Raw genomic sequence first — 25791 nt, 5'->3', positions numbered from 1 at the left:
GCTCTGTTTGGCTGGTTGTGCCGCTTCCGAGGGGTCAGAGGGATCCCTGACCAGCCCCAGCAGTGCTGCAGGCTCAGCCCATGCATGGACATAGTCATTTCCAGCAGACCGGTGAGTGTGGCTGGGGGCAGGAAGAGTGTGGGGGAGTGGGTCTCTGGAGGGTCTGTGGGGGGGCACTGGGCAGTGGGGGTTCTATGTGGAGAATTCCTGGGGGAATGAAAACAGATCCCCTGAAGGTTTCTTTGCTTCCCTTTCAAAAGTGACCGAGAAGCAAAGGGAGGGGGGTGGCAGGTGAGAACACCCATGGGCTTAGTTTGGAGGGCAGTGCCCCCAAACAGAGGCGAGGTGTGGGGGCACACAGAGTCACATGCCACTGCCTCCCCCACTTTCTGCAAGTGGATGCTGCTCAGAAGATGCCACATTCTGGGTCCTAGTGCTGGTTGAGCTCCCCATCTGTGTGCTGGGAGCCTCCTGTTTTAGCGAGTGCCTATGGTGGGGAAGGGCAGGGCCAGACTGGGGCTAGGGGGAAAGAGGCAGTGGGGAAGGAGGGGGTGGGGTGGGAAGGAGATGGAGCAGTGGGGAAGGGACATGGGATGGGGAAGAAAAGGGGCAGGGGAAGCCGAGGTGGGGGAAGAGGCAGTGAGGAAGGAAAGGGATGGGATGAGGAGGAGATGGAGTGGTGGGGAATGGGCATGGGATGGGGGAAGTGGGGGCAGGGGGGAAGCTGGAGCCCAGCATGCAGCATCCCCTTGCCAGAAGCTGGGGCTCCCCTGTTAAGCAGGTCCATCAAACCCTCACCCTGACAAGCCCCACCTCCCCTGCATCTGTACCACCCCCCACTGAGCCCCAACCACCTGCACCTGGACCCCCACCCAAATGAACTCCACCTCCCCTGCACCTAGACCCCCTCTGCTGGGAGCCCCAAACACCTTCACCTGGATCCCCTGCAGAGTCCTATTGCCCCTGCACCTGGAACCCCCCAATGAACTTCTGTGCATCCAGATCTCCCACTGAGCCGCCCGCACCCAGATTGCCCCACAGAGAACTCTCTTACCCCCACCTGGATCCCCCCACACTAAGTCCCTCTGCACTTGGATGCTGCTGCCGGGTTGAGCCTGCTCACCCACACCTGATGCACCGTTTTTCTGGGACAGGCCTGGCCCTTGCACTGTGTCAGAGTTGGGTGCAGCCTCACTGCCAAGTCCCTGTCACAGGGTGGGGTGGGGTGAGGCTGCAGGGTAATTTCCCACCTCCATGCAACCAGTGGCCTGTGCTCCCCACTGCCATGTTGGAGCCTCCACATTTATTTATTGACAAATAAAATTTGCAGAATTTTAAAATATTGTGCGCAAAATTTTTAATTTTTTGGTGCAGAATCCCCTCAGGAATATGGGGTGCTGTGCAGCTGTGATGGTGGAACTGTGAGGAAGGTGGTGGGCAGTGGGGAGGTCTATGGGTGGCAGGCGCTGGGTGAGTGGTGTGGTGTGCAGGGTGCTGTGCAGCTGTGGTGGGAGGCCAGCAGGGGAGGTCCCTGGGAGGGGTGGGGGCTGGGCATAGAGCTCTGTGGTGAAGGTCTCTGGGAGAGGAGGCACTGGGCATAAGGGTGGGGCACTGGGCAGGGGGGCAGTGTGGTGGGGGCCCACCCTCAAGGGGAAGGGGTGTGCTGGCAGCACAGGGCTGGGCAGGCCAGTGTGCGTCTGGCAGCTGCAGGTTTGTAAACAGAGTCCGCCTGCTGGGCTGCACAGAGCGGAGCTGCTCCCGCCGCGCTGTCCCTCATTGCCCCCAACCTGCCCTTCCCTCTGGAAACTGACCATCCCGCTCCCCCTGCACCGTGCCCCATGGGGGCCCACAAATATGTTTGGTGCCAGGCCCACAGTTAATCCAGCCCTGGATGAGGCTGTCACACTGAAGGCTGCTACAGAAGGAGCAGTACGGGTTGGGGGTGGGGTGCTCCTGTCAGGTCCTTGCCTAGAGAGAACAGGAGTACTTGTGGCACCTTAGAGACTAACAAATTTATTAGAGCATAAGCTTTTGTGGGCTACTGCCCACTTCTTCGGATGCAGTGGGCTGTAGCCCACGAAAGCTTATACTCTAATAAATTTGTTAGCCTCTAAGGTGCCACAAGTACTCCTGTTCTTTTTGCAGATACAGACTAACACGGCTGCTACTCTGAAACCTGCCTAGAGAGCGATGATGGTGGGGTAGCCAGAGCCACAGCAGAGGCGCTTGTCCTCTGTTTCTCCTTTGCCCTCACTCCCTCCTTCCTCCCCCTCTGCCATGGTGGTCCCCTGCTGTGTTGCTTAGCCTCACCCCCATACGAATCTGAGTTTTGTGGCTCGCGGTTTGAGCCGGGCGGCTTGCCGTAGCCTAGTCAATGTGTTGCGCATGCGCGGCTGCAGCTCCGCAGTCGGTGACCGGCTCTAGTCAGTGCGGAAGGACCTTGGTACTTTGCGGAGGTGAGTGGAGGCCTCCCCCCGCCCCACTCTCCTGGAGCTAGTGCGCTAGCCCGGCGTCCCCTCCTTCCACGCCCCCGCCCCGGCGCTGCGGGGGCCCCGCGGCCGCCTCTGACCTCCGTGTCCCTGAGGCCTGCGGCGCCGCGCAGCGGGAGGGGCCCGGCTGCGGCCGTTACCCGCCGCCGCGCATCGTGCGAGTGAGGGGCCGGGCGCGGCGCGGCGGCGTCGGGGGGTTGGGGCCGAGTGCCCGCTGCCGGCGGCGGAGCTGGGCAGCAGGGCGAGGCTGGGAGGGGGGCGCGTGCGGAACAGTGTCTCGGAGGCGCGGTCGCTCTGGGTCCGGTGCTGACCCGGGCGTGCCTGGGCCGTGTGACTCGTCTCCATTTTGTCACTCGGTTGGTGTTTGTCGACTAGGCACCTGCCGCAGGCCAGGGCGGGACCCGGCCTAGTTCTCTGCATCCGGTCCCCGAGGATGTGTATAAAGTTGGAGAGCAGGGTTGGGTCTCTGTGACCAGAGGGGTCTGGCCCACAGACCACAGCCTGCCACTGCCTGGCATTCCCTGCCAGGAGCCGACAGACCGCGAGGTACAACTGAGCGTTTTCAGCAGAAGCACTTTTACCTGAGCATCGGCACTTGCAGGGCTTTGCTGGCACAGCTACTCTGGCAAAACTCTTGTATAGACAATGCCTGACATTCAGTCCTGTGTCTCTCATACAACTGTCTGCACAGTCTGCTGCACGACTGTGTACATGGCACAATAAAACCCCATTGAAGAGATGTATTATTTTACTGTAAGGTTATCTGCCATCTTAATTTTTTTAATATAGCGTATTAGTTATACATGATGCCTTCTAGGTTAATAAAATATGGTTCCTGGCCTAAAAAATCTGAGTATGACTTGTTTCAGGAATATAAAAAGACAATAGACATCATAGGAGAGGGAAGGGTATTGTGTGGCTAAGACACACTAAACAGTAGAAAAGAAACGCTCCTTGAACTAGTCTATTATATGTAAAGTATTTAAAGTCTGTGTTTTGATAGTTTTACCCTCACAAATAGATTTCCTTCAAAAGGTATCTCAGATGTTGTAAGGAGGTATCTTAATGGAGGGAATGATTTTGCATATGTTCTGAAGCTACTCTAGTATCCTCTTGTGAAATGTTTAGTCTAACAAGTCTGTTATATACATAGAAAACAAAATGCATTAATTACGACAGGAACTTCCTGTGTACATCTCTTAATAAATTTCTAATGTATTACTTTCCTAGGAGAAATCATCACCATGTCTCTGTTGCCCAAACCACAGATGAGGGGCCTCCTGGCCAAACGTCTGAGATTCCATATTGTAGGGGCAATGATTACATCCCTGGGATGTGCAGTTTTGTACAAGGTGAGGTCTTATAATATTTGTGAGCCCAGTTGATCTCGACCAATCTATATAGCCTTCTGGTTCAGGACTTGGACTTGGTTTATCTGTTTATCAGAAAATTGCTGTGGTGGATTTCTCATGAGCATGTCTCCAGAGTGCTGTATAAAACCTTTTGGTGCTTCTTTGAGAGGAGTTGTTCCTATTTTACAGATAATCACCAATAGTTTCTGAGTGATCTGACTGAGGCCACGTAGTTGTTGGCAAGCCTTGGACTAACCCTAGGAGCCAAGCGTTGCACAGTTCATGTCTACGCTGCCCAGTTAACATGAACTCTTACCCAGCTTTTAGCCCACCTTGTTCATACAGGGGGAAAAAATCTGACCCAGGTGTGTAAGTGCTTTAAGCCTGGGTTATATTATCTGATGGAGGTGGGGGTTAGAATACAGGCTCCACTTTAATTCAGATAGTCCTCCAATGCCTTCCCACAGTTTTTCCTGAAGGACAGTCAAGTTTTCCTGCAGTTGAGTGGGAAAGAATCCTAGGGCATCTCACCACTAAGAACAATGAGATATGCCTGCAGACACACATGAGTGAATGAGGACACAGTAATACAGGTAGGGGTTTGCTGTGGGGATGCCCACACCCAGGGTAGGCTAACATGGATGCCAGTCACCCAGGTTACTTGTGCAGTTCAGACATAGCCCTAGTGCTGTGTACAGCTCATGCTGGCTTAACCTAAAAAAATTAAAATTGGTGGTGCTCAAAGTGTTCCATGGACTTGCGTATGTTTAATATAGGATATTTATTGAGGGGGAAGAGGGGGGGTCCCACTTATGAAGTTATCCACAGAATGATGGTCTTTGAAACTCTTAGCTAAGCAAGATGGGCAAACTCTCTGCCCTGTGTAACTTAATTTGATTTAGGAGAGTCAAACATCTCTCAGCCATTTCTGGTTTCTTAGAGTGGGTTAACCCTTCTTGGCATGTGCATTGGCATCTGAGTATGTTGTAGAGTGTAAAATAAATATCTAGCGACTGGTCTCTTTAAGATGAGGTCTTCCTCTGTGTTTGCAAAGTGCTTAACGCACTTTGGATGCTGCTGCAATAGATGTAGTAATGAATACAATAAAAATACTATCTGCTAGATGTTCATAAAGGCTGAGAGCCACCTTTTCAACTATCTTTAGTCACCATTGAAAGCTAGAGAATTGTTAATCAGCCTTGATAGCAGGCTTTGGTCAGAAGACTACCTATGTGCTCAGTGGAGCGTCTATCATTATTGTTGGCAATCTATCTGATAAATTACAGTGGGCAAGGTGGACACAAGATATCTCTGGAGGAGTAAGGACAACATGGTGAAAAAATAGAACTGTGGCTTAAGTGTGAGGTTGAAGACCTTTTTCTTTAAGGATTGGGGCAACGCCACATGAGTGAAGCTTTGCTTTCTGAGACCCTAAAGAGATGTGCAGACAGAATAGCAGTAGTTAAACACTTAAATACCTTTAATACACTGAATACACAACCATCTCTTCCTATGTCTTAGGATGGCTAGATTGCCTTTATTACTAAATGTTTGCTAGATTTCTGAGGGGTGATATCTTGCCAAAAAGTTTCACTCAAAATTGATATCCTAGGCGATCAAAACACATGCATTCAGCAACTCATTTCTAAGTACATGGAAAAACTGAACCTCCAGTCCCTTACTAAACTTCATTCTTGTCACTTGCAACATTTAAATTTTCAGAAAGCTCTAGCTGAAGACAGCTATAAATATTAAGGTTTAATTACTATTATTCATCAGTAAAGCCTAGCTCTGTTACCAGCACCGTCAGAGGCTTAATCTCCTCTTGGAGATTTGAAAGAGAGTCCATTAAAGTAAAGGAGCAACTTACCAGGACATAGCTAAACTGACACGTGATGATATATCTTTAATCACTGCAATGCTTCTATTTTTTTTTTTTTTTTAAACAAACCTGGAGCATCTGTGGTGGGGCAACTCTTTAAAAAATATAGGGTCAGATTCTTGGGTATGTACAAAGAACACACCACAAAAACTGGGAATGCAGATGTGGCATAAATCTCAGTTATGTGCTTTTTCCACCTGGAGCTTCTGTGTGAAGAGCCAAGCTCCTCACATAAGAGCAGTTAGTTTTCTACACTGTTGTACCTTGCTTGGGCACACTTTGTTGAACTGAAGGGGTATGTGTGGGAAGACTGGTCTTCATCCACTATTCCCTTAATTATGCGCACACATGGCCAGATCCTGCAAATGTACAGGTGTATCACTCCATTGACCTCTGGCATTCGTCTAGATTTACATCCGTTTAAAATACATTCAGAATATGCCCCTGGTCTGGGAATATTGTCAATTGTCTTCTCTTCTTTCCTAGCCAGCTACGCTGCAGCTGGTCTGAAATTTGAGAAAGGTGGGGATGAGTAAAGAAGTTCATACGTGGTATCTTGCTCTTTGCCACTGCAGTGCCCAATCAGATGATTCCTGAAGGGCTTCCAGATTTATATGGCTATTCAGTTGACTAAAAGATTCTATCGAAACAAATGAACCACAGCATGGAGCCCAACGGTGTGTTCATACTAGGAAAAAGGTGGGGGATGTTCTTGCCTTGTGTGAACACATGGTAACTAGCACAAATCTTAGTGAAGACAAAGCAGTTTGTAGTATTCACATGTGTTAGGTTAAGTACCATGTTAATATTAAACTGCCTTGTCTTCCCTAGGATTTAATCGTGTGTTAATTAATGAGTGTGAACCCACCTTTTTCTTAGTGTAGATGTGGCCAAAGTGGGTGCGTCATTTTGGCTATTTGCTTTGGCAGCATCCTTTCCTCCTTTTGTAACCTTACAGAATTGCTCTAACTGTAACTCAGTTTTAGTAAGAACGATAGATAAAAGGACATCCCTAAGTCACTTAACCCTGTGATTGTCCATGGGCATATTAAACATTTATTTGTAAATTCTTTAAGTATAGAACCATTACCAGGTGGTGACAGTTTTTTGGCAAAAGATGATCACTTGGACTCGTGCACGTTATCTGACAAGGAAGAATGAACTTATTGGTGTCCTGAAAATTTAGTAATGCTGTTTGTAAATCTGGTTCCAATTTTTAGATGAAACAACACAAAAAAGACGGTTACTCACCGTTGTAACTGTTGTTCTTCGAGATGTGTTGCTCATATCCATTCCATTAGGTGTGTGCGCGCCGCGTGCACGATCGTCGGAAGATTTTTCCCTAGCAACACCGGCGGGTCGGCTGTGGAGCCCCCTAGAGTGGCGCCTTCATGGCGCTGAATATATACCCCAGCCGACCCGGCGCCCCCTCAGTTCCTTCTTGCCGGCTACTCCGACAGTGGGGACGGGGGGCGGGTTTGGAATGGATATGAGCAACACATCTCGAAGAACAACAGTTACAACGGTGAGTAACCGTCTTTTCTTCTTCGAGTGCTTGCTCATATCCATTCCATTAGGTGACTCCCAAGCCCAACTTAGGTGGTGGGGTCGGAGTGAGACATTGCTGTGTGCAAAACCGCTGATCCAAAGGCAGCATCGTCCCTGGACTGCTGCACTAGTGCATAGTGTTCTGTAAACGTGTGGACTGACGACCAAACCGCAGCTCTACAAATGTCCTGGATCGGAACTTGCGCCAGGAAAGCCGTCGAGGACGCTTGGGCCCTCGTGGAGTGAGCGGTGAGGTGCGGTGCTGAGACACCTGCCAGGTCATAGCAAGTCCGGATGCAAGACGTAATCCAGGAGGATAGGCGTTGTGAGGAGACCGGTGAGCCTTTCATTCGGTCGGCCACTGCAACGAAGAGTTGCGTCGTCTTTCTAAAGGGCCTTGTGCGGTCAATGTAGAAGGCCAGGGCCCTGCGTACGTCCAGGGAATGCAAACGTTGATCCTGGCGAGAAGCATGTGGTTTAGGGTGAAAGACCGGGAGAAATATATCCTGGTTGATATGAAATGGAGAAACCACCTTAGGGAGAAAGGCAGGATGTGGGCGGAGCTGCACTTTATCCTTATGGAAAACTGTGTAAGGGGGCTCGGATGTAAGCGCCCTGAGTTCAGAAACGCGCCTTGCTGAGGTGATGGCTACGAGGAAGGCTGTCTTCCAGGATAGGTACAGAAGTGAACAGGTGGCCAGTGGCTCGAATGGAGGACCTGTGAGCTTGGAGAAAACCAGGTTGAGGTCCCACGTCGGAACGGGCTGACGTTGTTGTGGGTACATCCGGTCTAAGCCCTTGAGGAATCTAACGACCATCGGGTTAGAGAATACCGAGGACGCGAGTTCCCCTGGATGGAAGGCCGATATAGCGGCCAGGTGAACTCTAATTGAAGATATCGCCAACCCTTGCTGTTTTAGGGAGAGGAGATATTCCAAAATAAGAGGAATAGGTGCGTGCAATGGGGACGTGGCTCGTTGTTCGCACCAACAGGAGAACCGCTTCCACTTGGCCAAGTATGTGGTCCGTGTTGAGGGCTTCCTACTGCTCAGCAGAATCTGTTGGACAGAGTGTGAACACTGTTGCTCTGCCTGGGTGAACCATGGAGCAGCCACGCCGTGAGGTGGAGTGATTGCAGGTCGGGGTGACGCAGCCGGCCGTGGTTCTGCGTGATGAGATCCGGATACAACGGAAGCGGGATCGGTGTCTGAACCGAGAGTTCCAACAGCGTGGTGTACCAATGTTGTCTCGGCCACGCTGGAGCGACCAGAATTACCTGTGCCTGGTCTCTGCGCAATTTGAGCAGTACCTTGTGGACCAGAGGAAACGGAGGGAAGGCATAAAACAGGTGGTCTTTCCAAGGAAGGAGAAACGCATCCGAGAGGGAGCCTGGGGCTCGACCTTGCAGGGAGCAGAACACATGGCACTTCCTGTTGTCTCGAGATGCAAACAGGTCTATCCGGGGAAACCCCCACTTCTGGAAAACGGAATGTATGATGTCCGGACGGATAGACCACTCGTGTGTTTGAAAGGACCTGCTGAGTCGGTCCGCCAGAGTGTTCTGGACTCCAGGGAGGAACGATGCCGTGAGATGGATTGAGTGGGCGATGCAGAAGTCCCACAGGCGAATGGCCTCTTGGCATAGCATTGACGAACGTGCTCCTCCTTGCTTGTTAATGTAAAACATGGCCGTGGTGTTGTCGGTGAGAACTAACACACAGCGGCCCCGTAGGAGATTGAGAAATGCCTGGCACGCCAGGCGCACCGCCATCAGTTCCCGAACATTGATGTGTAGGGCTAGCTGAGGTGCAGTCCACAGGCCCTGGGTATGGTGCTCGTTGAGATGGGCGCCCCAACCCAGAGATGAAGCGTCTGTGACCAGGTGCAGAGAGGGTTGTGGGGCGTGAAACGGCATCCCCTCGCAAACCACATTGCGATCTAGCCACCAGGTGAGGGAGGTCAGGACCGAGTTCGGGACCGTGACCACCATGTTCAGGCTGTCCCGATGTGAGCGGTATATTGATGACACCCAGGTCTGGAGTGGGCGAAGCCGAAGTCTGGCATGCCTGGTTACGTACGTGCAGGAAGCCATGTGACCCAGCAGGGTAAGGCACGACCTCACCGTGGTAGTTGGGAAGGCCTTGAGCCCTTGAATGAGGCTCGTGATGGTGCAAAAGCGGTTGTCTGGCAGGATGGCTTGTGCACGCCTGGAGTCTAGAACTGCGCCGATGAATTCTATTCTCTGGGTAGGTTCTAGAGTGGATTTGTCCTTGTTGAGTAGGATGCCCAACTTGTTGAATGTGTGCACTATTATGTGGACGTGATCTCGAACTTGTTCTTTGGTGCGACCGCGTACCAGCCAGTCGTCTAGGTACGGGAACACCTGTATCCCTTGCCGACGAAGGTACGCTGCCACGACAGCCATACATTTCGTGAACACCCTTGGGGCCGAGGATAGGCCGAAGGGAAGGACTGCGAATTGGTAGTGCACCTTGCTTACCACGAACCGCAGGAAGCGTCTGTGAGGCGGGTAAATTGCTATGTGAAAGTATGCATCTTTCATGTCGAGGGCGGCGAACCAGTCTCCAGGATCGAGGGAAGGGATAATGGCCCCCAAAGAGACCATGCGGAACTTCAACTTTACTACGAATTTGTTGAGTCCGCGCAAGTCCAAGATGGGTCGCAGACCTCCTTTGGACTTGGGAATGAGGAAGTAACGGGAATAGAATCCCCTGCCCCTTAACTCCACTGGAACCTCCTCTATGGCCCCCATAGCAAGGAGCGTGGAAACTTCCTGTATAAGAAGTTGCTCGTGAGAAGGGTCCCTGAAGAGGGACGGGGAAGGGGGGGAGGAGGGGGGAATTGAGGAAAACTGGATAGCATATCCCCTGTCCACCGTGCGAAGGACCCAACGGTCCGAGGTTATAAGGGACCAGGCATGGTGGAAATGGGAAAGGCGATCCCGAAAGGATGGGGCTGGATCCTGTGGGATGACCGGGGCGCCGTCCTCGACCGCACCTTCAAAAGTTCTGCCTGGGGCCCGAAGGTGGTCTAGGTGGCCCCTGGTTCTGACCAGGTTGAGGGCCGGTCCACCTTCTTCTACCACCTCGTCCTCGCCTCCGGGTCGAGTCCTGTCTCTGACGAGGCGGGGGGGGGTAGAAGCGCTGAGGCTGCGGTCTAAATGGCCTGCGCTGAGGGCCCACAACATGCATCCCCAAGGAACGCATGATCGTCCTGGAGTCCTTGAGGCTCTGCAGGCGAGAGTCCGTCTTTTCTGAAAACAACCCTTGTCCTTCAAAGGGCAGATCCTGCAGGGTTTGCTGCAGTTCCTGAGGCAGACCCGAAACCTGGAGCCAGGAGATCCTCCGCATAGCGATACCTGAGGCCAGGGTTCTCGCAGCAGAGTCCGCTATGTCTAAGGAGGCCTGTAAGGAGGTCCGAGCCACCTTCTTACCCTCCTCTACCAGGACTCCAAACTCCTCCCTGGACTCTTGGGGAACCAACTCCTTGAACTTCCCCATAGAGTTCCAGGAGTTAAAGCTATAGCGGCTCAAGAGCGCCTGTTGGTTAGCCGCTCTAAGTTGCAGCCCTCCGGCTGAGTAAACTTTACGGCCGAATAAATCGAGGCGCTTAGCCTCCTTTGATTTGGGCGCTGCGGCCTGCTGACCGTGGCGCTCCCTTGCGTTCACTGATGCCACCACCAGTGAACACGGCTGGGGGTGGGTATACAAGTACCCGTAGTCTTTAGACGGGACAAAGTATTTCCTTTCCACCCCTCTCGCTGTGGGTGGGATAGAGGCAGGAGTCTGCCATATCGTAGATACATTGGCTTGTATCGTGCGGATAAGGGGTAACGCCACCCTCGATGGGGCATCCGCTCCGAGGATATTCACGATGGGGTCGTGCACCTCCACTATCTCCTCCGCCTGCAGGTCCATATTACGGGCCATCCTACGCAGAAGATCTTGGTGAGCCCGAAGATCTATTGGAGGTGGACCTGTGCACGATGTGCCCGCCACTGCCTCATCCGGAGAGGAAGAGGAAGATGCCTCCGGTGGAACAGGATCCAAGGGAGGGTCCTGGTCTCCCTGCTCCTGGGCCGGAGCATCACCTGCGCTTGAGTCCAGGGCGTCAGGTGGTGCGGACACGGAAGCCTCCATGCCCCCTGGCGGAGGCCGAGAGATGGTGGACTCCGGGGCCCTTCTAACAGAGTGACCGGAGCGAGAGGTCGAAGCAACTGGAGCCCCTTGCGCCTGATGGTATGCCCACGGGGTCCAAAACGACCAGTGAGATGGGCCATGAGAATGGTCCTCTGTTATGTTCTGCCAATGGCCCAAGTCCTGTTCCTCGGCTTGCCCCTGAGGGGGGAATGCCGATCTCGAGAGGTCCTCCGAGGAGCGAGACCCCGATCTCGATGGCCATGGCGGTGCCGAGAGCGTCGAGACGATTCCCGTGGGCTGCGGTGCCGCACGGTGCCGGTCTGGAGATGATCTATCTCCACGCGGTGCCGGCGATCGGTGCCGGGACCGCGACCGGTGCCGATGACCTCGTCGGTGCCGGGAGTCGGATCTGGACCTCGACGAGGACCTGGAGTATGCCCGGTACCGGGAGCGGCCTCTCGACGTCGAGCGGCGACCGTAGCGGTGCCGAGAACTACGTCTCGACGTTGATCGGTGCCGACGATCATAGCGGTGCCGAGACGTAGAGCGGTGCCGCGAAGAAGATCTTGGCCGCGAGTACGACCGGTGCCGAGGTGATATTCGGTGCCGGGACTGCGAGCGGCGTGGGGACCTGCTTCGGGACCTGGATCGGTGCCGAGGTTCCAGCCCTTGCGATGGAGGGCGCATCAAGGCAGGTTTCCCCCTCGACTGGACCGGGCGAGGCAACGGTGCCGTCGGTGCCGGTGGTTGAGGCGGTGCCGGCTCCGTGAGAGCTATTAAGTCTCTCGCCGCCGCGAAGGTCTCTGGCGTCGACGGGAGGCACTGTATCACCGCCGGCCTCGGTGGAGACGCCGTCTGCACCGGACTCAACGGCCTCGGCGCCGGAGTCGACGGTGCTGGAGGCACCTGTTTCCGGTGCTCCACCGGCGTACGCGGCTCTACCCCCGGCACTGGGGGAGCCAGCGTCTTCGGCACGGAGGTCCCCGTCTTATGGGCTTTCTTATGCCCTGGGGATAATGACCGGCGCCGAGGCACTTGCTGTGCTTGCGGTGCCGACGAGGTCCGGTGCCGGAAAGGCTCATCTGACGCCACTCGCGTGGTCGTCATGGCCGGTGCCGCCGGGGCACTGCGCACTGAGGCGCTAGGTGCCGGGGCCTGACTTGTAGATGGAGCGTCCGGACTAAGTGCCGCCTCCATCAGGAGTTGCCGGAGCCGAAAGTCCCGCTCCTTCTTGGTCCTTGGTCTGAAGGCCTTACAGATCTTGCACTTATCTGTTTGATGGGACTCTCCCAGGCACTTCAGACAGGAGTCGTGCGGGTCGCTCGTGGGCATAGGCTTAGCGCAGGAGGCGCACAGCTTGAAGCCGGGAGCGTTGGGCATGAGCCCGGCCCCGCGGCCGGGGGAGAAAGGGGGAGACGACCCCCTTAATCCCCTGAACTATTATAACAACTAGACAACTTTTAAAACTATTGAACTATTTAACTATAAACACTAGGACTATAACTATAACTGCGAATAACGAACTAAGCTAGGGAGAGTGGAGAACAGCTAAGCAGCGCTCCACAGTTCCAACGACCGTCAGGGGCGGTAAGAAGGAACTGAGGGGGCGCCGGGTCGGCTGGGGTATATATTCAGCGCCATGAAGGCGCCACTCTAGGGGGCTCCACAGCCGACCCGCCGGTGTTGCTAGGGAAAAATCTTCCGACGATCGTGCACGCGGCGCGCACACACCTAATGGAATGGATATGAGCAAGCACTCGAAGAAGAACATTTGTTTTCCCATCCGTTAAATAGTTCAGGCTCTAACTGAGTAAAAATATTGCTGTAACCCTCTAATAGCCAACTGTTCTGTGTTGAACTAAAAACAGCTTTTTGAGACTGCAGTAATCTTATATCAGGTGATATGGCACCACCAAGTGAATTACAAGCTTTCTGCATCTGTTATACAAGTTTTTCTACCTTAAAACTTAATTCTCTACCTTTTTTGCATTTCAGTATGGCGTGGCTGAGCCCAGGAAACGAGCGTATGCAGACTTCTATAAAGACTATGATTCCATGAAGGACTTTGAGGCCATGAGGGAAGCTGGTGTGTTTGAAAGTGTACAACCCAAAAACTCATGAACAGCATCTATAGGTAATAGCAAGATGCCTTACATCAAGCTGATCTCACTGACTACTGTTTATATATTGATACACTGGAAATTTCCCATTTTGATGTTTTTGATCAAATTCTACCGTTAAAGTCACATCCAGTTAAATGGAGGTGAGAGTTCCTGAAGTTTAGAAAAGGAAAAAGGATCTCAGTGGGAGCTACAGATAACATTCCTTTTGTTACTAGACCAGTAGGGCCAATGATAAATGCAAAGTATTGCATGTTGAAAGGAAAAAAATTGAACTACTTATACACCCTTTGGGGGTAATAAATTAACAGTGTTAATTTAACAATGATGCCAAATCCTTTCCTTATCTCTGCATGATGCACAGTTGTCAAAAAAGCAATGTGTTAAGATGGATAAGGAGTAGAAAATACAGAAAATATTGCCATTATATAAATCGATGGTTCACCCTAATTTGCAATACTGTGCAGTTATGATAACCCTATCTCAAAAAGGAAGACACTTTCATGTGAAGAATTGGGATATGGGAGATTTTTACCTTTCTAAAAAATGATAAAAGTATATGGAATAACGAATGGTATAGAGAAGGTAGGCTGGGAGATTGTTCTCTCTGTCTTGTAATACAAGAACAAGGAGACATCCAGTGAAAATGGCAAATTCAGAACTGAAAAGGAAATGCTTCTTCATACAACTGTTTAGTCTGTGGAACTCTTTGCCATAGGATATTGAGGCCAAAACCTTCTCAAGTTTGAAAGAAGGATGGGGCACATACTACAAGTATATCCAGTCGTGAGAGTTAGTCGAAAAAATTAAGACGTGGTAGGGATATATAAACCCTCATGTTCCATGGTTTAAGTAAAGATTGGCTTAATCAAGCTGGGGGCAGGTTGTTTCACTTATACCTGCTGCAGAGTTTCTTGCACCTTACTCTGCAACGTTTGGTTCTGGCGGATGGGGAAAAAATGTGGACTAGATGGGCCATGGGTCTGATTGATTATGGCAATTCCTGTGTTTCCTGTCTTCATAAAGGAGAGGGAGAAAACCAAAAGATCACTTCTTTTGGGGATGGAGAGAAGCAGTGCATGTTCATGGGTCATGGAAGCAGCTTCCAACACATCCTGCTTTCTCCAGAGCTTGAGGGAAAGGGAAGATAATTGGCCACAAGCTGAATTTCCCTATTTAAAAAAAAAAGTGGTACAAGGGAACATGCCTTCTCACATACTTTGTAAATAGTAGCATTTGATTTTTCCCCTTAATGGACTTAACTGTTTCCTCGATATAACTACAAAGGGTTTTCCAAACGAAAATACCAAACAGCTAATAACTTTGCTCTTAAATGTCCCCAGAACTCTGCCTCCTCTCTTCCAGATGCTGTGATTAGAAACATCAGTGTTAAAGTAAGCTGTAACTTGGCATAAGAGCTTTTTTTTTAAAAAAGCTTCTCCAAACCTAGTCCTGATAGTGGGGGGGAAACTACATATGAAACTGAGATTGATTTCTTCATTGATCACTTTCTTCCACTTCTCTTCAAACTACTAATTCAAAGACTGATCAAGGGCAATGGCTTCTCCATTCTTCCAGTGCACAGTAAATGTGGTCACTTTACTGTGATCATCGCATGATGATTTGTTTTGCCTAATTATCCTGGCCAACTAGGGTTTGACTTTCAGTCTCATTCAGTTTTGTTACTTGTTAAGTGAATGCTTCAGTACTGGACTTAATGATGTTAATGTTTGTCTTGCTTCCACACACAAACATAACATCAGATAACAGCTGGTTCCAGTATAACAAAATAATATGGATGATGGATGCTCATATAGTTGTAAAGTAAAAATGAAAAACAAAGTAGCATAAACTAATAATGGGATTATCGACTATCCTTTTATTCTTCCCCCCCCCCCATTAGAAATTCTACTTTTTTTTTTTTTTTTTTTAGCAACATGTAAGAGCATGGTAAATAACAAAGGGATCACTTTACCTTTCTACCATCATACTTCTACCCAGTTTAAGATCATGATAAAAGAATACTGCTAATGTATGTTTATGTAAACTAACTTTCTCAGGCACTTACATCACCAATGCTTTGGTCAGGTGGCCTTCTTCAGGGTGTTTGGCAAGAATATCAGATCTAAGTATGGGAGGAAAATCATTTGAAGCAATACTGCCAACAAAGATGGAAGTTTAAAACTCTTGAATTGAAACTAAGAATCTAGCTTTGCTGTGCAAACAGAGCTAAAAGAAACACTTGATTACACCAAGACGTTGTAAGCTTTCCAGTTTGCAACCAATGTACAAAAGTCTTTCTCTGACCAGGTTGAGTGCACCTGTTTGTTAGAACTGTGAAACATTAACTAGCTCAAGGCTTTAAAGGGATTTTGGGATTATTCTTTCTTCATCATTTACCCAGTGGCATTAGTTGAGAGAAAGTGGCACAGATAGCATAATCTTAATCTGTAACTCTGCTTAGGTAGTGCATTAGAAGAATTATCAACAGATGTGGAGGTGCAGTGCAAAAATATCCTCAACTTCTGCAGTAGGAGAGAAGCTGGTTGGGACCTACAGTGATTGTAGGGTGCATATGACTTAGGGTGGCCAGACATCCCGATTTTATCGGGACAGTCCCGCATCCCGACCTTATATTGGTCGGGACGCACTTTGTCCCGATAACGGGGGGACCGTGGCAAGCTGGCGCCACTTACCTCTTCCTCCTGGGGCAGCGCAGCTAAGCTCCCGGCGCGGCAGCACCAGCCCGCCGGCTGGCAGGAGCCTGCAGAGTTCAGCCCTGCCCCAGGCACACAGAGGCGGCGAGGAGGTCTGCTGCAGCGGGGTGGGGCTTGTAGAACTGGGCAGCGGGCACTGGGCAGAGAGAGCCCCCCTACAACCCGTCCCGACCCATGACTCAGCTCCCGGCGTGGTGGCACCAGCCTGCTGGCCGGAACAAGCTTGCAGACAGAGTGCAGGCCTGCTCCACAGCCTCAGGCACACAGAGGCGGCGAGGAGACCAGCACCAAGCCACTTGCCTTTTTCCCCGTCTGCAACAGATTTGGGTTTATCTTTATATTAAGGGGAAAATTCACATGCAAAATTCTCATTGAATTCAATAGATGTTCCATGCATATAACGACGCCTGGAGATGGCCTGTAATTTATACACTGACAGAGGCAGACATGGGACTTTATTACACTGCTGAAGAAGAAAGTTTATCTAATATTTGTGCATATCTCAGACACTTGAATGTGTGCCCATGTCTGTTGCAATAGATGACAATCTAGATAAGTTGTAATCTCTGCTCCTTTTTCTTTCAGTTTATTTCAACTATAACACTTTATTGTGCTCACACATGGAAAAAAATTGTAAATTTGATTTACAGCCTTATTAATGCTCTCCGTTGGACTTTGGTAAACTGTCATGGGTATTTTTATGACCTTCATTACTGTGGTATCTGTGCACCTCACAATCATAGAACTGGAAGGGACCTCGAGAGGTCATCTAGTCCAGTCGCCTGAATTCAAGGCAGGGCTAAGTATTATCTAGACCATCCCTGACAGGTGTTTGTCCAACCTGCTCTTAAAAATCCAATGATGGAGATTCCACAACAGCCGTAGGCAATTTATTCCAGTGCTTAACCGCTCTGACAGTTAGGAAGTTTTTCCTAATGTCCAACCTAAACCGCCCTGGCTGCAATTTAAGCCCATTGCTTCTTGTCCTCTCCTCAGAGGTTAAGAAGAACAATTCTTCTCCCTCCTCCTTGTAACAACGTTTTATGTACTTGAAAACTGTTACCATGTCCCCTCTCAGTCTTCTCTTCTCCAGACTAAACAAACCCATTTTTTTTCAATCTTCCCTCATAGGTCATGTTTTCTAGACCTTTAATAATTTTTTTGCTCTTCTCTGGACTTCCTCCACAATCTTTAACATATTTATCCTCACAACTCCCCTCTGAGGCAGGGAAGTGCTAATATCCCCATTTTACAGATAGCCTCTCTGTGCATCAGTTCCCTAAGGCCCAGATCCTCAAAGGTATTTAGGCACTTAACTCCCATTAAAATCAATGGTAGTTAGGTGCTTATTTACTTTTGAGGATCTGAGCCTTAAGTGGCTTACCCAAGGTCTGTGATGGAGCAGGGAAGCTGGGTCTCCCAAGTCCTATGCTAGCACCTTAACCACTGCACCCTCGTCTCTCTTTTATGTTTCATCCTAATCTGTGACTCTCCATACTTTCATTGTCTGTCATTAATGTAATATTCTTCTAAACAAGATTGTAGTAGCGCAGTGCACTGAAGTAACTGTCACCTCTTTTTTAACAACACACTCTCTGCTAATGATTTCTACAGGCGCCATGTCATTCTTCTCATCGAATGAAATGTTGCTCAGATTGATAAAAGGGCAACAGATATGTAATCTATTAATTTACAATACTTGGCTATGAAGGGCTAGATTGTGCTTTTATACTTCAGTCCTGAGTAGATACATAGAGCTGAAACACCCCTATGGGAGCTCAGCAAGGGATTTCACCATGGGAAGACACAATCCATCCATGAACTTCCAGATAAGCCTGCTACCCCTAGTCCTGTGCTTATCCTGCTCTAGTCCTTCTTCTCTTCCTTTGAGGAGATTTATCTTCCTGGGGTGTGCACAGAGGGATCAATCTCTGTGGTCCCTCAAATGCAGTGACTATGGCTGGCCATTTGGCAGGGCTTCATTGAGGAAAGGGTTTGTGCCTCCACCAGCACAAGGGCAAGTTGCAATCTGGTCTTAAGCAAAGCTGTTAATTGGACAAACTTGTGTTCAGTTACTGGTAATAGTTGAAGGCCTGATCCTGCAAATGCACATGTGAGTAACTTTACTCCTGTGAGTAGTCCCACTGAAAGTCAGTGGACCCACTCACGGTACTAAGCACTCTGCCCCTAGGCTTTAGTCACTATAATGTCCTAAGTGGGCCATAAGCCTGAGCCTTCCAGAAAATCACTCTAGGCTTTAGTGGCGAAAGGACTAGCTATTCTGTCTGTTTTTAGAACTAGAAGTCACCAAATTAAATTAATAGGCAGCAGGTTTAAAACAAACAAAAGGAAGTATTTCTTCACACAATCAATCTGTAGAACTCTTTGCCAGAGGATGTTGTGAAGGCCAAGACTATAACAGGGTTCAAAAAAGAACTAGATAAATTCATGGAGAATAGGTCCATCAATAGCTATAAGCCAGGATGGGCAGGGATGGTGTCTCTAGACTCTGTTTGCCAGAAGCTGGGAATGGGCAACAGGGGATGGATCACTTGATTACCTATTCTGTTCATTCCCTCTGAAGCACCTGGCATTGGCCACTGTTGGAAGACAGGATACTGGGCTAGATGGACCTTTGGTCTGACCCTGTATGGTCATTCTTATATTCTTTTCTCTGGCATAGCCCTGGTCTACATTTAAAATTTGGGTTACAAAGTAGCCGTGTTAGTCTGTAGCCGCAAAAAGCACAGGAGTCACTTGTGGCACCTTAGAGACTAACAAATTTATTTCAGCATAAGCTTTCGTGGGCTACAACTCACTTCTTCAGATGCATAGAGTGGAACACACACACAGAAGATATTTATACATACAGAGAACATGAAAAGGTGGAAGTACGCATACCAATTGTAAGAGGCCAATCAATTGCAATGAGCTATCAGTAGCAGCAGAAGAAAAAACTTTGAAGTGATAATCGAGATGACCCATAGAAGGTGTGAGGAGAAATTAACATGGGGGAAAAAAAATGCAGTTAGTGTAATGACCCAACCATTCCCAGTCTCTGTTTAGGCCTAAGTTAATTGTGTCTAATTTGCATATTCGAGTTCAGCAGTCTCTCTTTGGAGTCTGTTTTTGAAGTTTTTTTTGTTGCAAAACTGATACAATCAAGTCTGTCACTGAGTGATTAGAGAGGTTGAAGTGTTCTCCCACTAGTTTTTGAATGTTATGATTCCTGATGTCAGATTTGTGTCCATTTATTCTTTTGCGTAGAGACTGTCCAGTTTGGCCAATGTACATGGCAGAGGGGCATTGCTGGCACATGATGGCATATATCACATCAGCGGATGTGCAGGTGAACGAGCCCTATGGTGCTGCAGCAGGACTCTCTGATTCCAGACCTCTGTGATGTAGTTTGCTTCAGCTGTCAGTGGCTGAAGCGGGGGCTGAAGGCCGGACTGGGAGCCTCCCCTCTGCGGCTGGAGCCAGAGCTAGAACTGGGACCCTTTACTTCCCTGCCCTGCAACTGGATCTGACTTTGCAACCAGAATCCTGTGCCCCTGTCCTGCAGCTTCAGCCGGAGCCCTGTGGCTTCTACTGGGGGCTGGAGCTGGGGCCATGAGTCCTTGCCCTGTGGCTTGTGGTGCGGGCTGCAGCAGGGGCTGTACAACCCCTCTTGCAGCTTCCTAGGGCCCCCTCTCATGGCTCTGTGCACCTGTCTATCGTCATCTCTCTCCCCCCCCACCCCCCCGCCCAATGTGTCCTGTTATTTCACTCTTGCGATCTGGTCACCCTAATATGACTGCCTAGGTCAGCGGTTCTCAAAATGGTGGTTGGAACCCCTCAGGGGGTCACGAGGTTATTACATGGGGGGGTTACAAACTGTCAGCCTCCACCACAAAGTTTGCCGGGGGGGGTGTGTGTGTCAAATTCAGAGGCTTGCTATTTGAAAGGGGTCACCAGTACAAAAGTTTGAGAACTACTGGTCTAGGTAAATCAGAAGGAGGGGGAAAAGAGGAGATGCAATTTATCATTGCTGCTTCTGCCATCTGTGGAAGATTGCACCTGTACTTTCTGCCTATAAAGTGAATGGGGAGATCTCCTGTCCCCTCCAAATATATATGAAACTGGAAGGAGGTTCAGTTTTGATGCTATTTTTGCTATGGACACCTGTCTTGTAGAAACTGAACTTATACCAACCTGTTGAAGGCCTGGATAAGTAAATAGAAAATTTGTCATAGGCTTTCCTGATGCATGCTGAAGATCTGTTAGACTATATCTAATACTGCAGCAAGTCAGTGGTTTGGACTAACTTACTCAAAAATAGGCTCTGAAAATCCTTCCACACCCCCCCCCCCCATCCATCCCTTCTCCCTAAATTTAGGGTTAACACTACTTCTTTTAACTTGCTGTTTTGGAATGTTTCTTGCAGTTACGGAAGAGGAGGTAGGTCAGTGATTAGCATGGGACTTGAGAGATTGAGATTCAATTCCCTGCTCCGCTATAAACTTGTGTGTGACATAGGGCAAGTAGGTAGAACTAGCATTTCAAAGGGCTTTAGGCACTGCAGTGCTGAGTCTTGCAATGCTTGACTTTTGGGTGTGTTGCTACCAGGTGGAATCCACAGCCCCAAGGTAGGCACCCAGGGTCTTTTATAATGCACGAGAAGAGTTAGATGCCAAAGAATGAGACCTAGAAAAACCAGCATGCTGTGTAGGGAGCTGCCAAAGGTATCCAAAAGGAAATGCTGAGGAGACCCATTCCTCAAAGACAGGTGACTAAGTCTGGTTTGGAGAGAGGCTCTTCTCTCCACTTGCATTGACAGCCACGAATGAACCCTCCCCAGAAGTTACGTGTTATCTTTCTTGCCTCCTCCCGTGTGTCCTTCTCCCCTCCCCCCCCCCTCAAAAAAAAAAAAAAGTGTCAGTGTCAGCAGTGGAGCCACTCTTACCCAGGCTGTTGCAGCTCTGGGTTCAATTCCCCTGTCTGCCTGATTTGGAGAAGCGAGGTTTGAGTACTGGTCTTTGTTCTCTCTGGAGAGTGCCCTACCCACTGTGCAGTGGGGTATTCTGGGGCTGTTCTCTGAATCTCTGCTTCTGCTCAGTTCATATTTAAGTATTTATACTCAGTGGAACAGTTTCTACAAGAGAGATTGAGGCCTGCCGCCGAATACCCCAGTGGGTAGGGCACTCTCCTGGGGACACCAGAGTTCAAATCCCTTCTCCCCCCAGGGCTGGGGTGGCAAATGAGCCTGGGTGTCCTACAGCTTGTGTGAGAGCCCTAATCAAAGGACTAAAAGTTATAAGGGGGAACGGTGGCTCCTCCACTATTTTGGGTGGGTTTAGTTGTGCTCTGAGTGCCTATTGGATAAGGCCCTGCACATGAGAGAGCTAGTTGGAGGATTCTGCTGGGGTTTAGGCATAAGCTAGGCATCTAGACTTAGGCAGCTGTGTGAATGCTCACTGGCAGATTTTTAGGTGCTATGGGGACCTACAGAGAGAGGTGGCAACTGAGGGGGGATATTGAGGAATTTAAACGCCTCAGTCCAACATTTAGGCACCACCAGGTTCTCTTGTGGATCTAGCCCTTAGCCCTTTAGTTCTCCATCTGTAAAATGGGGATAATAGCCCTTCCTCACAGGTGTGTTGAGGATAAACACACAGGCTGTGAGGTGCTTAGATACTGTGGTAATGGGGACATAAAGTATAGATGTTCTGGTGCTACGGTCTTTCATGACTCTTGTCATGGAGCACAGCTGTGAAGGAATGAGATTGAGGGTGTTCAGTTTAATACAGAGAAGTAATTTAACAAACTTGGATTTCTTCCTTTCCAGGTAATCCACCTGCGTTCATTTATTTCCTCTGTTGCATTCCTTTCTTTTTCAGGCTGTTCCAGATCTTATTGTGATCTTATTGTGTAGCTCTTGATTTGTTCCATGTTTCAATTTTATTTACCACATACAGTGTCTTAATAAGCCATGAGGAAATAGTAGTGGGAAATTCCTCTAGACTAAACTACTGGCATAAACACTTTCCTTCTCTGTTTGAATTCATACATACTAATGTATTTACTTCTGAGAGCTAGTATTCTCCAAATATATTAACTCATGTTTTTCTTATTTTGCAGATCATCTTCAAGGAGACTTGACAGCTTAAACTTGTTTCTTCAGTCAACTGTAAAATGTGTAATACACTTCAGTGGTGGGCATGCTGTAGTGTAATTCAATAAACTAAATACTTAATGAAGCTTTATTTATCTTAACTGATGACCTTGACTGTTTAGATGCTGAGGGAAGGGGTGGAAATTCAGGTGGTACTCTTCATATAATGCTAAAGACAAGTTGAGAGATAAAATAGAGATCCTGAACCCTTGTGGTTACTAAAATAAGGACAGTATTGTTTGCTTCCTGGCCTAAAGTGTTCAATAGGCAACAGCTGCTTGGACAGCACTTGCAGAGGATTCCTATATATATAGTATTTACAAAAAATTGAAAGCTTTTTTGGCTTAGGTTACAAAGTTAAAATGTACTAGAGTTAAGGTTTCCAGGGCCACATAATTTCCCCCCCTCGAAATTAAACCTGTACTACTGAATGAAGCAACGATCCTCCTGAAAATGTGATTATGTAATTAAAGACAGCATCCTAATGCATACACAAAAGGGGTTGCAAATTAATATTGCCCATGCAACCTTAATCTGGCAGTTCCAAACTTTTGACTGTTAGAACTCTTAAATAAAATGACCTTTAAGGGGTTGTGGGTTGACAGGGAGGTGTGCATGGGAGAGTTTTTAGTCACTAGCACTTCCTTCCCTATCACATTCCTATTCATTGGGGGTAAAGGGGAAGAAACAGACACAGGGAAGGGGAAATGTGAGAAAACAGTACGACATCTCCCTGCTCGCGGGGCCGCCCTTCTTACTTTTTTTCTTCCTGTGTGCCCCCCTTAACTCTCTTCCCCAATAGTGCTGGAATGTGACTTCTGGGGCTGACACCAGCCCCCTACCTTCGGGTATAGGCAGCAGTGCATAACAATTGGAAGATTGTTTAACTACTTAAGGCCCCAAATCCTAGGTATATGCCTGTATCTCAGACACTGGGGGCAAGGAGGGGGGCTAGAGAAGATGAGGGCAAGTGCATCTAGTGGCAAAGGCACTTAGATGCAAACATATTGAAGTAAAAAAATGCATGATTAAGGTACCTAAACAAACTTTCATTTGTGCTGTGGTGATGACATGAGAGGAAAATGTTCTGTAAGAGTCAGTTTAATTTGCTCTGGGACTGCAAACACTAAAATGTCCATTGTGATTAATGGTTACTGCATGACATCAATACAGAGCCATTAAAGGTGAGTTGGATACCTTACTTGCATTTCTTACCTTAACATGTTTGGATTCTTTTTAAAGTGTAGTCCTAGCTTTGAATTTCCTGGGTTTGTTTGGTTCTGGGATAACTAACGCAGCTGTGCAATGTGGGGTAATGATGCATGCCCTTAACTGTAATTCCATTTTCTCATAGATAAGGTCTAGGAATATAGAATTAGCTTCAGTCACCCTGGTGTTTCAACCTACCCTCCATACTGAATTTAGGTCAAGCTATCCTGTACAGTCTCAAACTTGGACAAGATGGCCTGTTACAACAAGTAATTAAAACACTCTTGTTCTTACATTAAACAGAACACAATAGCTTCAAATAATGTGAATCAGTGTCACATTTATAGCTAGAATGTAGGAAACTGCTTCAGTGTGTTTTTTGGCTTGACACATAAGATTCTAGAGTTGGTCAATAATAGTGTCTTTAAAATAATTTTCCTTGTAATACCTACTGTTCAGAGAACATAGACTCCATCTCTCCCATAAGCAGACAGTAGTCTTCCCATGAAGAAGCACAGCAAATTAAACCATCCGTATTATATTTGGAAAGGTCTTAAGTTCAAATCCAGTTGGCATAGCTTTTATTATTTCAAATAGACCATTAACTTTTCAACATTCAGTATAGACCATGCAGAAACATTAATGAAACTCCTTGTGTAACTTTTAGTTGATTCAAAACACTAATATGCAGTAACACAGAAGGTTTGAAGAAAATCCCATCCATATAGGTTTTGCTGTGAAGTAGGGAATACACTTCTATTTGCACTTCATATAGATAGTATTAGTGGTGTTAGGGAAACGCTTTCTCCTACAAATGTAAACTGAATATTATAGCATGATAGAAAAAGATGATACTTAATCTCTCAAAGCTGTAACTATCCCAGCCTGTTAAGCATGTGCAGCAACCATTTCTTCTGACTAGTGCTGTCTCAAGCACATCTATAGGTTCTAATAGTGCAAGTTTTTTATCCACAGAACTTTGGTGGCACTGTACTTTAATGGCAGATGCAGGCTAGTGGAGTCAATTTCTTGTGCAGGCTACTATATACACAAACTTATATTTTTGTCATTCCTTTCTGCAAATTTAGCTTTTTAAATCATTTTGCCTTTGAAGTCTGACTTTTGTTTTACCAAGTTCCATTGTTGCAGTGAAGAGTGCTTCCACAAGGCAGACTATACACAGCGACAAAAAAAAAAAAAACCTGTCTATCCTGTCTCCTCTTGCAGCAGCTGGAGAAGAAATGTGCCTTTCTTAAAGAAATATTGGGCTGGGAGGGAGCTGGAGACATCAACTTGTCCAGCCCTCGGTGCTGAGGCAAGATTAAGTAAATCTAAAGCATGTGTGACAGGTATTTGTCCAACCTGTACTTACTAACCTCCAGGGAGGATTCCACAACCTTCCTTAGTTAAATTCTCAAATAGGTTTCCATCTTTAAAGTTGGGAAATTTTTCCTAATACCTAGCCTTGCTGCAGATGAAGCAGATTACTTCTTGTTCAACCTCCAGTGGACGTGGAGAACAATAGATCGACCTCGTCAGCCCTTAAGCTTCAAATGTTATCAGTTTCTCTGCCTTGGTCATCTTTTTATAAGACTAAGCATGCCCCTATGTCTGGTTTTCTAAACCTTTTACCATTTTTGTTGCTCTCTTCTGGGCGTGCTACAATTTGTCCTCATCATTCCTAAAGAAGGGCACCTAAACTGGAACCAGTACTCCACCTGAGGCCTCACCAAGGCTGAGTAGAGTGGGACATGTGCCCCTCCCCCCTCATGCCTTACATATAAAACTCCTGTCATTGCACCCTAGAAGATTAGCCTTTTCATAACTGAAATATGTTGACTAATAGTCAATTTGTGATCCACTAGAATCCGCAGAGCCTTTTCAGCAGTATTACTGCTTAGCCAGCTATTCCCTGTTTTGTAGTTGTGCATTTGACTTTATTTTCCTTCCAAAGTACTTTGCATTTGAATTTCATCTTGATTTCAGACCAATTCTCCAATGCCAAGTGCATTTTGAATTCTAAGCCTAGCCTCCAAAGTGCTTGTTACCCCTTCCAAGTGTGTTGTCATCTGCAAATTTGATCAGCATAGGTGCTATCCCTTTATCTAAGTCATTAATAGTGAATTGTACTGAACCCAGAACACACACACACACCCTCCC

The 25791-nt window shown here is 48.1% G+C and overlaps 1 protein-coding gene across 1 annotated transcript; it reads left to right on the top strand.

Annotated features, from left to right (window-relative positions):
- The first annotated feature begins 2299 nt into the window (after positions 1-2299).
- On the top strand, positions 2300-22507 carry LOC101939637 (cytochrome c oxidase subunit 6C-2). The gene is made up of 4 exons (XM_005291671.5): positions 2300-2456; positions 3720-3841; positions 13427-13565; positions 22389-22507. Exons 1-3 carry the CDS (start codon positions 2375-2377, stop codon positions 13550-13552), a joined length of 330 nt encoding a protein of 109 aa, XP_005291728.3. The 5' UTR covers positions 2300-2374; the 3' UTR covers positions 13553-13565; positions 22389-22507.
- Positions 22508-25791: the final 3284 nt, after the last annotated feature.

The sequence above is a fragment of the Chrysemys picta genome, chromosome 2, assembly GCF_011386835.1.
Source record: "Chrysemys picta bellii isolate R12L10 chromosome 2, ASM1138683v2, whole genome shotgun sequence".
Taxonomy (NCBI): domain Eukaryota; kingdom Metazoa; phylum Chordata; order Testudines; family Emydidae; genus Chrysemys; species Chrysemys picta.
The sequence above is the reverse complement of the archived record's forward strand: the minus strand, read 5'-3'. Positions and strand labels throughout refer to the sequence as shown.

What these genes read in the sequence shown, in the direction of transcription:
- LOC101939637 (XM_005291671.5), top strand. Translation starts at nt 2,375, where the DNA reads ATGTGTTGCGCATGCGCGGCTGCAGCTCCGCAGTCGGTGACCGGCTCT. An exon ending in GACCTTGGTACTTTGCGGAG is followed by an intron (nt 2,457 to 3,719) that starts GTGAGTGGAGGC and finishes TTACTTTCCTAG; the next exon opens with GAGAAATCATCACCATGTCT. An exon ending in GATGTGCAGTTTTGTACAAG is followed by an intron (nt 3,842 to 13,426) that starts GTGAGGTCTTAT and finishes TTTGCATTTCAG; the next exon opens with TATGGCGTGGCTGAGCCCAG.